Consider the following 16,372-nt stretch of genomic DNA (forward strand, 5'->3'; position numbering starts at 1 on the left):
AATGAGAAACTTGGATTAGCTAACACAACATGCCATTGGAACACAGGAGTGATGGTTGCTGATAATGGGACTCTGTATGCCTATGTAGATATTTCATTTTAAAAAATTACCAAAAAAGTTTTTTTTTTTTTTTAAATCAGCAGTTTCCAGCTACAATTATAATTTATAACATTAACAATGTCTACACTTTATTTCTGATCAATTTGCTGTTATTTTAAATGGACAATTTTTTTGTGCTTTTCTTTCAAAAACAAGGACATTTCTAAGTCCCGTGTGGCTCAGTTGGTAGAGCATGGCGCTTGCAACGCCAGGGTTGTGGGTTCAATTCCCACGGGGGGGACCAGGATGAATATGTATGAATTTTCCAATTTGTAAGTCGCTCTGGATAAGAGCGTCTGCTAAATGACTTAAATGTAAATGTAAGTGACTCCAAACGTTTGAACTGTGAAAGATAGACACAAATATTCAGAAAGTATTCAGACCCCTTGAATTTTTCCACATTTTGTTAAGTTACAGCCTTATTCTAAAATGTATTAAATTACTCCCCCCCTCAATCTACACACACATGTTTGCAAATGTGTTAAATATTAAAAACAGAAATACCTTATTTACATAATTATTCAGACCCTTTGCTATGAGACTTCAAACTGAGCTCAGGTGCATCCTGGTTCCATTGATCATCCTTGAAATGTTTCTACAACTTGATTGGATTCCACCTGTGGTAAATTCAGGTGGACTCAAACATTTCTACAGCACTGAAGGTCCCCAAGAACACAGTAGCCTCCATCATTCTGAAATGGAAGAAGTTTGGAACCACCAAGACTCTTCCTAGAGCTGGCCGCCCGGACAAACTGAGCAATCGGGGGAGAAGGGCCTGGGTCAGGGAGGTGGCCAAGAACCCGATGGTCACTGACAGAGCTCCAGAGTTACTCTGTAGAGATGTGATAACCTTCCAGAAGGACAACCATCTCTTCAGCACTCCACCAAACAGGCCTTTATGGTAGAGTGGCCAGATGGAAGCCACTCCTCAGTAAAAGGCACCTAGACTCACAGACCATGAGAAACAAGATTCTCTGGTCTGATGAAACCAAGATTTAACTATTTGGCCTGAATGCCAAACATGTCCTTGATGAAAATCTGCTCCAGAGCGCTCAGGACCTCAGACTGGGGCGAAGGCTTACCTTCCAACAGGACAACGACCGTAAGCACACGGGTAAGACAATTCAGTAGTGACTTCGGGACAAGTCTCTGAATGTCCTTGAGTGGCCCAGCCAGAGCCCGGACTAGAACCCGATTGAACATCTCTGGAGAGACCTGAAAATAGTTGTGCAGTTACACTCCCCATCCAACCTGACAGAGCTTGAGAGGATCTGCAGAGAAGAATGGGAGAAACTCCCCAAATACAGGTTTGCCAAGCTTGTAGCGTCAGACCCAAGAAAACTCAAGGCTGTAATCGCTGCCAAAGGTGCTTCAACGAAGTACTGAGTTTTATACAATTAGCAAAAATGTCTTTACCTGTTTTTACTTTGTCATTATGGGGTATTGTGTGTAGATTGAGTAGGGAAAAGATTTAATCAATTTTAGAATAAGGCTGTAACGTAACAAAATGTGGTAAAAGTCTGAAAGAAAGGGTGCATGCACACCCACCCACCCACTTCATAGTTGATTATTGCTATCATATGGTGATGGGGCCATGCATGCTTTTCAACCGTTCGCTGCCCGCACCCGTCCGTCCGACTAGCATCACAACTCTGGACGGTTCTGACTTAGGTATTTGTAGTTGTCCACATATTCTAGGTGTCTGGCTAGACTGTAAACACTCCTTCCAGACTCATATTAAACATCTCCAATCCAAAATTAAATCTAGAATCGGCTTCCTATTTCGCAACAAAGCCTCCTTCACTCACGCCGCCAAACATACCGTCGTAAAACGGACTATCCTACTGATCCTCAACTTCGGCGATGTCATTTACAAAATAGCTTCCAATACTCAACTCAGCAAACTGGATGCAGTCTATCACAGTGCCATCCATTTTGTCATCAAAGCCCCTTATACCACCCACCACTGCGACCTGTATGCTATCGTTGGCTGGCCCTCGCTACATATTCGTCGCCAGACCCACTGGCTCCAGGTCATCTATAAGTCTATTCTAGGTAAAGCTCCGCCTTCTCAGCTCACTGGTCACGATAACAACACCCACCCGTAGCACACGCTCCAGCAGGTATATCTCACTGGTCATCCCCAAAGCCAACACGTCCTTTGGCCACCTTTGCTTCCAGTTCTCTGCTGCCAGTGACTGGAACGAATTGCAAAAATCGCTGAAGCTGGAGACTTACATTTCCCTCACTAACTTTAAACATCAGCTATCAGAGCAGCTAACCGATCGCTGCAGCTGTACATAGCCCATCTGTAAATAGCCTACCCAATCTACCTACCTCATCCCCATATGGCGTAGCAGTGTAGACGTGTTTCTTTAGTCCTCTCGTGTACGTTCGTATTTTTTCGTATTTCTTGTATATATTTTAACATTTTTTTTCTATCTCTTTTCGATTTTTAATTCGATTATACCTTCCGGTAACCTACCTCACCCAATGTGATACGGAATCGCTATTATTTTTTTACTTTGGAACACTTTCAAGAACCCCCAGTAGCTAACCAGCTAATCAGCTACAAGCTAATTTAGCCATTTTTTGCCGCTGCTAGCAGCTTTTACCTTCTGCACAGACACCAGCCCTGTTATTAGCCTGGATATTACTCACCAATTTACCAGCATCGGACTGTCTCTCGACAACAACGCCGGATTCCTGCCGTAATCCCTGAGCCACTACTTCTGATCCTCACAGCTAGCTTGCAGCTAGCGCAGCTAGCGCCACTGCCACGAAGCTAGCACCAGTTAGCAAACACAATTCTACAATTCACAACCTCTCTTTCGCCATCGCCATCCGGCTTGGATTCTCTGTCGACACGACCACGTCTGGTCTGCAGACGAATACCCCATCCGCTGTGCCCTCAACCGGCCTCCGTCTGAGCAGACCACCCCCCGGGCTACTAACTTTAAACGCCGCGTGCTAGCTTAGTGGAGGCCTCCCTGCTCCATCTACGGCTGCCCCCTGGACACTATGATCACTTGGCTACATAGCTGATGCCTGCTTGACTGTCCATTAATTCACGGTACTCCATCCTGTTTATTTGTGTTTTATCTGTCGGCTCTGTGCTTTAACTCAGGATCTGTGTGTAGTTAATCCGACCCTCTCTGCCTAGTCGTCGCCATTTTTACCTGTTGTTGCTGTGTTAGTGGACTAGCTGCTGTTATCTTACCTGTTGTTTTAGCTAGCTCTCCCAATCAAGACCTGCAATCACTTTATGCCTTATTGTATGTCTCTCTCAAATATCAATATGCCTTGCATACTGTTGTTCAGGCTAGTTATCATTATCAGTGTTTTGGTTTGCAATGGACCCCGTAGTTCCACTCTCCGTACCTCTGATACCTCCTTTGTCCCACCCCCCACACATGCGGTGACCTCACCCATTGAGACCAGCATGTCCAGAGATACAACCTCTCTTATCATCACCCAGTGCCTGGGCTTGCCTCCGCTGTACCCGTGCCCCACCATACCCCTGTCTGCACATTATGCCCAGAATCTATTCTACCACGCCCATAAATCTGCTCCTTTTATTCTTTGTCCCCAACGCTCTAGGCGACCAGTTTTGATAGCCTTTAGCCGCACCCTCATCCTACTACTCCTCTGTTCCTCGGGTGATGTGGAGGTAAACCCAGGCCCTGCATGTCCCCAGTCACCCTCATTTGTTGACTTCTGTGATCGAAAAAGCCTTGGCCTCATGCATGTCAACATCAGAAGCCTCCTCCCTAAGTTTGCCTTACTCACCGCTTTAGCACACTCTGCCAACCCTGATGTCCTTGCCGTGTCCAAATCCTGGTTTAGGAAGGCCACCAAAAATTCTGGGATTTCCATACCCAACTATAACACTTTCCGTCAAGATAGAACTGCCAAAGGGGGAGGAGTTGCAATCTACTGCAGAGATAGCCTGCAAAGTTCTATCATACTTTCCAGGTCTATGCCCAAACAGTTCGAACTTCTAATTTTAAAAATTAATCTCTCCAGAAATAAGTCTCACTGTTGCCGCCTGCTACCGACCCCCCTCAGCTCCCAGCTGTGCCCTGGACACCATCTGTGAATTGATCGCTCCCCATCTAGCTTCAGAGTTTGTTCTGTTAGGTGACCTAAACTGGGATATGCTTAACACCCCGGCAGTCCTACAATCCAAGCTTGATGCACTCAATCTCACACAAATCATCAAGGAACCCACCAGGTACAACCCTAAATCCGTAAACATGGGCACCCTAATAGACATTATCCTGACCAACCTGCCCTCCAAATACACCTCTGCTGTCTTCAATCAAGATCTCAGCGATCACTGCCTCATTGCCTGTATCCGCCACGGGTCCGCGGTCAAACGACCACCCCTCATCACTGTCAAACGCTCCCTAAAACACTTCTGCGAGCAGGCCTTTCTAATCGACCTGGCCCGGGTACCCTGGAAGGATATTGACCTCATCCCGTCAGTTGAGGATGCCTGGTCATTCTTTAAAAGTTACTTCCTCACCATATTAGACAAGCATGCTCCGTTCAAAAAATGCAGAACCAAGAACAGATATAGCCCTTGGTTCACTCCAGACCTGACTGCCCTCGACCAGCACAAAAACATCCTGTGGCGAACTGCAATAGCATCGAAGAGCCCCCGCGATATGCAACTGTTCAGGGAAGTCAGGAACCAATACACGCAGTCAGTCAGGAAAGCAAAGGCCAGCTTTTTCAAGCAGAAATTTGCATCCTGTAGCTCTAACTCCAAAAAGTTCTGGGATACTGTAAAGTCCATGGAAAACAAGAGCACCTCCTCCCAGCTGCCCACTGCACTGAGGCTAGGTAACACGGTCACCACTGATAAGTCCGTGATAATCGAAAACTTCAACAAACATTTCTCAATGGCTGGCCATGCCTTCCTCCTGGCGACTCCAACCTTGGCCAACAGCCCCGCCCCCCCCGCTGCTACTCGCCCAAGCCTCCCCAGCTTCTCCTTTACCCATATCCAGATAGCAGATGTTCTGAAAGAGCTGGAAAACCTGGACCCATACAAATCAGCTGGGCTTGACAATCTGGACCCCCTATTTCTGAAACTGTCCGCCGCCATTGTCGCACCCCCTATTACCAGCCTGTTCAACCTCTCCTTCGTATCATCTGAGATCCCCAAGGATTGGAAAGCTGCCGCGGTCATCCCCCTCTTCAAAGGGGGAGACACCCTGGACCCAAACTGTTACAGACCTATATCCATCCTGCCCTGCCTATCTAAGGTCTTCGAAAGCCAAGTCAACAAACAGATCACTGACCATCTCGAATCCCACCGTACCTTCTCCGCTGTGCAATCCGGTTTCCGAGCCGGTCACGGGTGCACCTCAGCCACGCTCAAGGTACTAAACGATATCATAACCGCCATCGATAAAAGACATTACTGTGCAGCCGTCTTCATCGACCTGGCCAAGGCTTTCGACTCTGTCAATCACCATATTCTTATCGGCAGACTCAGTAGCCTCGGTTTTTCTAATGACTGCCTTGCCTGGTTCACCAACTACTTTGCAGACAGAGTTCAGTGTGTCAAATCGGAGGGCATGTTGTCCGGTCCTCTGGCAGTCTCTATGGGGGTACCACAGGGTTCAATTCTCGGGCCGACTCTTTTCTCTGTATACATCAATGATGTTGCTCTTGCTGCGGGCGATTCCCTGATCCACCTCTACGCAGACGACACCATTCTATATACTTCCGGCCCTTCCTTGGACACTGTGCTATCTAACCTCCAAACGAGCTTCAATGCCATACAACACTCCTTCCGTGGCCTCCAACTGCTCTTAAACGCTAGTAAAACCAAATGCATGCTTTTCAACCGTTCGCTGCCTGCACCCGCACGCCCGACTAGCATCACCACCCTGGACGGTTCCGACCTAGAATATGTGGACATCTACAAGTACCTAGGTGTCTGGCTAGACTGCAAACTCTCCTTCCAGACTCATATCAAACATCTCCAATCCAAAATCAAATCAAGAATCGGCTTTCTATTCCGCAACAAAGCCTCCTTCACTCACGCCGCCAAACTTACCCTAGTAAAACTGACTATCCTACCGATCCTCGACTTCGGCGATGTCATCTACAAAATAGCTTCCAATACTCTACTCAGCAAACTGGATGCAGTTTATCACAGTGCCATTCGTTTTGTTACTAAAGCACCTTATACGACCCACCACTGCGACCTGTATGCCCTAGTCGGCTGGCCCTCGCTACATGTTCGTCGTCAGACCCACTGGCTCCAGGTCATCTACAAGGCTATGCTAGGTAAAGTGCCGCCTTATCTCAGTTCACTGGTCACGATGGCTACACCCACCCGCAACACGCGCTCCAGCAGGTGTATCTCACTGATCATCCCTAAAGCCAAAACCTCATTTGGACGCCTTTCCTTCCAGTTCTCTGCTGCCTGCGACTGGAACGAATTGCAAAAATCTCTGAAGTTGGAGACTTTTATCTCCCTCAACAACTTTAAAAATCTGCTATCTGAGCAGCTAACCGATCGCTGCAGCTGTACATAGTCCATCTGTAAACTACCCACCCAATTTACCTACCTCACCCCCCATACTGCTTTTATTTATTTACTTTTCTGCTCTTTTGCACACCAGTATCTCTTCTTGCACATGATCATCTGATGATTTATCACTCCAGTGTTAATCTGCTAAATTGTAATTATTCGATTTATTGCCTACCTCATGCCTTTTGCACACATTGTATATAGATTCTCTTTTTTTTCTACCATGTTAATGACTTGTTTATTGTTTACTCCATGTGTAACTCTGTGTTGTCTGTTCACACTGCTATGCTTTATCTTGGCCAGGTCGCAGTTGCAAATGAGAACTTGTTCTCAACTAGCCTACCTGGTTAAATAAAGGTTAAATTAAAAATTAAAAAATAAATATTGTTTTTATTTACTTTCTGCTCTTTTGCACACCAGTATTTCTACTTGCACGTCATCTGCTATTTATCACTCCAGTGTTAATTTGCTAAGCTGTAATTACTTCGCTACTATGGCCTATTTATTGCCTTACCGCCTCACGCCATTAGCACACACTGTATATAGACTTTCCCCCCCCCCTATTGTATTATTGACTGTGTTTGTTTATTCCATGTGTAACTGTGTTGTTTATGTCACACTGCTTTGCTTTATCTTGGCCAGGTCGCAGTTGTAAATGAGAACTTGTTCTCAACTAGTTTACCTGGTTAAATAAAGGTGCTTTTTATTTATTTTTATTTTTTTAAATCTAAGATTCTGGATGGATGTGTGAGCATCAATGTCCTAGTATACCTGTTAGATTAAGAGTGTGTATGTGTTCCCAACCCTCACCTTGGCTCAGGTAGACTGGCATGCTCTCAGACTTCCATAGGCGCTGGTGCTGGGACTGGGAGTGTGTCTGCAGGGGGGCGTGGCCTGAAGACAGGGGCTCGGCCTGCGTGCGGGGGGCTGCAGTGAGGGGGGAGGGGGCAGAACGAATCTCGCTGTTGATTGGAGATATAACGCTGGCAACACCCCCTGACATGGCTGGGGCGATGAGCTTCCTCCCAAAGCTGAGCAGGCTGCTGGAGACTTTGTTGATGTTGAGAGGAGCCGTCTTGGCACTGGCACTGAGGGGGTGGGAGAGAGAGAGAAAGAAAGAAAGAGAGAGAGTTATAGTTTAGCAAGATATTGTGAAACAACAAAGTGTGTGTGTGTGTGTGTGTGTGTGTGTGTGTGTGTGTGTGTGTGTGTGTGTGTGTGTGTGTGTGTGTGTGTGGTTGTTACGATCATTGTCCCTCATGCTCGTGTCAGTGTGCAAGCAAGCTTACCGGGTGCTGTTGACCAGGTCTGCCCCTCTGGTCTTGTAATAGTCCAGATTCTGTTGGAACTGGTAGTTGGCCGGCCGAGGATTGTTCTAAAGGAAAAGGCATTGACAGTGAATACAGCTCAGCTTAAATAGTGATAAAATAGAGACGCTGTGACAAATAGTGTTGTGTGTGTGGGTGGGTGGTCTCACATGGTCCCAGATCTCCATGTGGTTGAGCCAACTACTCTGAATACCGTCGTCATGCCACACTACGAACTAGAGGTCTTCATGGGTCCGGGTGGACCTGATATTACCCGGACCAGGTTCTGAAATTCTAACTTGTCAGGTCCTGTTTGATTGTTGTCAGGTCTCTGGCCTATGTAACTACAGATGATAGACCTGAACGGACCTGACCACAGTGCTGCATAGCCTATAGCATATTTATTTAACTCTAATAAGGTTACTTTGACTACTAGCAGGCCTCGCCAATACACACGGAGTCAAAACCATTAAGAACACCTTTCTAATATTGTGTACTCAGAACAGACTAAATTCTTCGGGTCATGGACTCTACAAGGTGTCAAAAGTGTTCCATGTTGACTACAAAGCTTCCCACAGTTGTGTCAATTTGTCTGGATGTCATTTGGGCAGTGAAGGGACATAAGTCAGGACAGCTCATAACAAACCAGAACACTGTCAGGGCAGGGCAGCGACCCTGTCGTCTTCGACACACACCTTCAGGGTGGAAAAACAACAAAGTAGAGGTGTGTTGCTCATGTCTCTCAGAAATGTGTGTGAGCTCTTACCTTGGGGTCTCGGAGGAACAAAGCCTTGTGTAGTAGGGTGTGGATGTCTCCTATAGGTGGATAGTGCATTAGAAGGCCCAGACAGGTCTGGAAGTTACTCGCGATCACTGAGACAGACAGGGGAACAACACAAACAGTTAGCAGGGCTCAATGACTGACTGGCTGGCTGACTAGTTGGCTGACAGACAAGCTGACCGACCAACCAACTTGTTTGACTGACTAACTGATTGACGGGCAGTGAGGCAGGTCCTTACAGGCATCTCTGATGTAGAGCAGCATGGCTACGAAGACATAGTCCACCAGGTCTAGAGTGATGCTGTCAGCAAACAGGGCATCCCACACCACCAACAGGTCCTGCAGGGGGAACTCACGGCCAAACAGCAGACGCACCCAGCGACTAGAGATATACACGGATAAACACACACGCTAAACAAACGCGCGCACACACATTATACAGACGGACACACACACAGACTAGAGAGACTGATACACACTAAACAGACGCACACCCACACACTAAACAGATGGGCACAAACACATTATACAGACGGACACATACAGAAGAACCCACCGACTACAGACACACCCCATACATATGGACGGCCGGATAAACACCATACATATGGACGGACGGACACACGGACATCATAGACACCCGCACGCGCAGACGGAACGCGCGCAGACGGAACGCGCGCAGACGGAACGCGCGCAGACGGAACGCGCGCAGACGGAACGCGCGCAGACGGAACGCGCGCAGACGGAACGCGCGCAGACGGAACGCGCGCAGACGGACGCACGCACACACGCAGACGGACACGCAGACGGCCGCACACACACACAGAATACAGACGGACGGACACACACCATACAGACGGACGGACACACACCATACAGACGGACGGACACACACCATACAGACGGACAGACACCATACAGACGGACAGACGGACGGACGGACACACACACAGACAGACGGACGGACGGACACACACACCATACAGACAGACGGACGGACGGACACACACCATACAGACAGACGGACGGACGGAGACACACACACACACACCATACAGACAGACGGACGGACGGACACACACCATACAGACAGACGGACGGAGACACACACACACCATACAGACAGACAGACGGACACACACACACACACCATACAGACAGACAGACGGACACACACACACACCATACAGACAGACGGACGGACGGACACACACCATACAGACAGACGGACGGACACACACACACCATACAGACAGACGGACGGACACACACACAGACAGACAGGACGGACGGACACACACCATACAGACAGACGGACGGACGGACGGACACACACCATACAGACAGACGGACGGACGGGGACACACCATACAGACAGACGGACACACACCATACAGACAGACGGACACACACCATACAGACAGACGGACACACACCATACAGACAGACGGACACACACACACCATACAGACAGACGGACGGACACACACCATACAGACAAACGGACGGACGGACACACACCATACAGACAGAGACAGACGAACACACACACCATACAGACAGACACACACACAATACAGACAGACGGACGGACGGACACACACACCATACAGACAGACGGACACACACACCATACAGACAGACGGACACACACCATACAGACGGACGGACGGACACACACACACACACCCCATACAGACAGACGGACGGACACACACACACACACCATACAGACAGACGGACGGACACACACACACACACACACAATACAGACAGACGGACGGACACACACCATACAGACAGACGGACACACACACACACACACAATACAGACAGACGGACGGACACACACCATACAGACAGACGGACACACACACCATACAGACAGACGGACGGACGGACGGACGGACACACACACCATACAGACAGACGGACGGACACACACACCATACAGACAGACGAACGGACACACACACCATACAGACAGACGGACGGACACACACACACCATACAGACAGACGGACACACACACACACACCATACAGACAGACGGACGGACACACAACATACAGACAGACGGACGGACACACACCATACAGACAGACGGACACACACACCATACAGACAGACGGACGGACACACACCATACAGACAGACGGACGGACACACCATACAGACAGACGGACGGACACACACCATACAGACGGACGCACATACGGACACACCCACATACAGACGGACGCACATACGGACACACCCACATACAGACGGACGCACATACGGACACACCCACATACAGACGGACGCACATACGGACACACCCACATACAGACGGACACACACATACATCATACAGACGGACGGACACACACACATCATACAGACGGACGGACACACCATCATACAGACGGACGGACACACCATCATACAGACGGACACACACACACACACACCATACAGACGGACACACACACACACACCATACAGACGGACGCACACACACCATACAGACGGACGCACATACGGACACACCCACATACAGACGGACGCACATACAGACGGACACACCCACATACAGACGGACACACCAACATACAGACGGACACACACACATCATACAGAGGGACGGACGGACACACACACATCATACAGAGGGACGGACGGACACACACACACACATCATACAGAGGGACGGACGGACACACACACATCATACAGAGGGACGGACGGACACACACATCATACAGAGGGACGGACGGACACACACATCATACAGAGGGACGGACGGACACACACATCATACAGAGGGACGGACGGACACACACACATCATACAGAGGGACACACACACATCATACAGAGGGACGGACGGACACACACACATCATACAGAGGGACGGACGGACACACACACATCATACAGAGGGACGGACGGACACACACATCATACAGAGGGACGGACGGACACACACACATCATACAGACGGACGGACACACCATCATACAGACGGACGGACACACCATCATACAGACGGACACACACACATCATCATACAGACGGACACACACACACACACACCATACAGACAGACGGACGGACGGACACACACCATACAGACAGACGGACGGACACACACACACCATACAGACAGACGGACGGACACACACACAGACAGACAGGACGGACGGACACACACCATACAGACAGACGGACGGACGGACGGGGACACACCATACAGACAGACGGACGGACGGGGACACACCATACAGACAGACGGACACACACCATACAGACAGACGGACACACACCATACAGACAGACGGACACACACCATACAGACAGACGGACACACACACACCATACAGACAGACGGACGGACACACACCATACAGACAAACGGACGGACGGACACACACCATACAGACAGAGACAGACGAACACACACACCATACAGACAGACACACACACAATACAGACAGACGGACGGACGGACACACACACCATACAGACAGACGGACACACACACCATACAGACAGACGGACACACACCATACAGACGGACGGACGGACACACACACACACACCCCATACAGACAGACGGACGGACACACACACACACACCATACAGACAGACGGACGGACACACACACACACACACACAATACAGACAGACGGACGGACACACACCATACAGACAGACGGACACACACACACACACACAATACAGACAGACGGACGGACACACACCATACAGACAGACGGACACACACACCATACAGACAGACGGACGGACGGACGGACGGACACACACACCATACAGACAGACGGACGGACACACACACCATACAGACAGACGAACGGACACACACACCATACAGACAGACGGACGGACACACACACACCATACAGACAGACGGACACACACACACACACCATACAGACAGACGGACGGACACACAACATACAGACAGACGGACGGACACACACCATACAGACAGACGGACACACACACCATACAGACAGACGGACGGACACACACCATACAGACAGACGGACGGACACACCATACAGACAGACGGACGGACACACACCATACAGACGGACGCACATACGGACACACCCACATACAGACGGACGCACATACGGACACACCCACATACAGACGGACGCACATACGGACACACCCACATACAGACGGACGCACATACGGACACACCCACATACAGACGGACACACACATACATCATACAGACGGACGGACACACACACATCATACAGACGGACGGACACACCATCATACAGACGGACGGACACACCATCATACAGACGGACACACACACACACACACCATACAGACGGACACACACACACACACCATACAGACGGACGCACACACACCATACAGACGGACGCACATACGGACACACCCACATACAGACGGACGCACATACAGACGGACACACCCACATACAGACGGACACACCAACATACAGACGGACACACACACATCATACAGAGGGACGGACGGACACACACACATCATACAGAGGGACGGACGGACACACACACACACATCATACAGAGGGACGGACGGACACACACACATCATACAGAGGGACGGACGGACACACACATCATACAGAGGGACGGACGGACACACACATCATACAGAGGGACGGACGGACACACACATCATACAGAGGGACGGACGGACACACACACATCATACAGAGGGACACACACACATCATACAGAGGGACGGACGGACACACACACATCATACAGAGGGACGGACGGACACACACACATCATACAGAGGGACGGACGGACACACACATCATACAGAGGGACGGACGGACACACACACATCATACAGACGGACGGACACACCATCATACAGACGGACGGACACACCATCATACAGACGGACACACACACATCATCATACAGACGGACACACACACACACACACCATACAGACGGACGCACACACACCATACAGACGGACGCACATACGGACACACCCACATACAGACGGACGCACATACAGACGGACACACCCACATACAGACGGACACACCCGCATACAGACGGACACACCCGCATACAGACGGACACACCCGCATACAGACGGACACACCCGCATACAGACGGACACACCCGCATACAGACGGACACACACATCATACAGACGGACACACACACAATCATACAGACGGACGGACGGACACACACACATCATACAGAGGGACACACACACACATCATACAGAGGGACGGACGGACACACACACATCATACAGAGGGACGGACGGACACACACACACACACATCATACAGAGGGACGGACGGACACACACACATCATACAGAGGGACGGACGGACACACACATCATACAGAGGGACGGACGGACACACACATCATACAGAGGGACGGACGGACACACACACATCATACAGAGGGACGGACGGACACACACATCATACAGAGGGACGGACGGACACACACACATCATACAGAGGGACACACACACACATCATACAGAGAGACACACACACATCATACAGAGGGACGGACGGACACACACACATCATACAGAGGGACGGACGGACACACACACATCATACAGAGGGACGGACGGACACACACACATCATACAGAGGGACGGACGGACACACACACATCATACAGAGGGACGGACGGACACACACACACATCATACAGAGGGACGAACGGACACACACACACATCATACAGAGGGACGGACGGACACACACACACCATACAGACGGACGCACGGACACACACCATACAGACGGACGCACGGACACACACCATACAGACGGACGCACGGACACACACCATACAGACGGACGCACACACACACACAGACGGACGCACACACACACACACCATACAGACGGACGCACACACACAGACGGACGCACACACACACACTACAGACGGACGCACACACACACACCATACAGAGGGACGGACGGACACACACACATCATACAGAGGGACGGACGGACACACACACATCATACAGAGGGACGGACGGACACACACACACATCATACAGAGTGACGGACGGACACACACACATCATACAGAGGGACGGACGGACACACACACATCATACAGAGGGACGGACGGACACACACACACATCATACAGAGGGACGGACGGACACACACACACACCATACAGAGGGACGGACGGACACACACATCATACAGAGGGACGGACGGACACACACACATCATACAGACGGACGGACACACCATCATACAGACGGACACACCATCATACAGACGGACACACACACATCATCATACAGACGGACACACACACACACACACCATACAGACGGACGCACACACACCATACAGACGGACGCACATACGGACACACCCACATACAGACGGACGCACATACAGACGGACACACCCGCATACAGACGGACACACCCGCATACAGACGGACACACCCGCATACAGACGGACACACCCGCATACAGACGGACACACCCGCATACAGACGGACACACACATCATACAGACGGACACACACACAATCATACAGACGGACGGACGGACACACACACATCATACAGAGGGACACACACACACATCATACAGAGGGACGGACGGACACACACACATCATACAGAGGGACGGACGGACACACACACACACATCATACAGAGGGACGGACGGACACACACACATCATACAGAGGGACGGACGGACACACACATCATACAGAGGGACGGACGGACACACACATCATACAGAGGGACGGACGGACACACACACATCATACAGAGGGACGGACGGACACACACATCATACAGAGGGACGGACGGACACACACACATCATACAGAGGGACACACACACACATCATACAGAGAGACACACACACATCATACAGAGGGACGGACGGACACACACACATCATACAGAGGGACGGACGGACACACACACATCATACAGAGGGACGGACGGACACACACACATCATACAGAGGGACGGACGGACACACACACATCATACAGAGGGACGGACGGACACACACACACATCATACAGAGGGACGGACGGACACACACACACATCATACAGAGGGACGGACGGACACACACACACCATACAGACGGACGCACGGACACACACCATACAGACGGACGCACGGACACACACCATACAGACGGACGCACACACACACACCATACAGAGGGACGGACGGACACACACACACCATACAGAGGGACGGACGGACACACACCATACAGAGGGACGGACGGACACACACACATCATACAGAGGGACGGACGGACACACACACACATCATACAGAGGGACGGACGGACACACACACACATCATACAGAGTGACGGACGGACACACACACATCATACAGAGGGACGGACGGACACACACACACATCATACAGAGGGACGGACGGACACACACACACACCATACAGAGGGACGGACGGACACACACACCATACAGACGGACGCACACACACACACCATACAGACGGACGCACACACACACACCATACAGACGGACGCACACACACACACACCATACAGACGGACGCACACACACACACACCATACAG

General features: G+C 50.3%; 1 protein-coding gene across 3 annotated transcripts in view; it reads right to left on the reverse strand.

Moving 5' to 3' along the window:
• Positions 1–16,372, reverse strand: part of LOC139559275 (TBC1 domain family member 5-like) — a 47,274-nt gene that overhangs the window by 10,414 nt on the left and 20,488 nt on the right. For all 3 annotated transcript variants that reach the window (XM_071375108.1, XM_071375110.1, XM_071375109.1), the window contains 4 exons: positions 8,980–9,122; positions 8,726–8,832; positions 7,942–8,027; positions 7,463–7,740 (listed from right to left, as the gene is read on the reverse strand). In XM_071375108.1, the coding sequence (XP_071231209.1) occupies positions 7,463–7,740; positions 7,942–8,027; positions 8,726–8,832; positions 8,980–9,122 (614 nt within the window). The remainder of the gene's footprint in view (positions 1–7,462; positions 7,741–7,941; positions 8,028–8,725; positions 8,833–8,979; positions 9,123–16,372) is intronic.

This window comes from Salvelinus alpinus, chromosome 29, assembly GCF_045679555.1.
Source record: "Salvelinus alpinus chromosome 29, SLU_Salpinus.1, whole genome shotgun sequence".
Classification (NCBI taxonomy): Eukaryota; Metazoa; Chordata; class Actinopteri; order Salmoniformes; family Salmonidae; genus Salvelinus; species Salvelinus alpinus.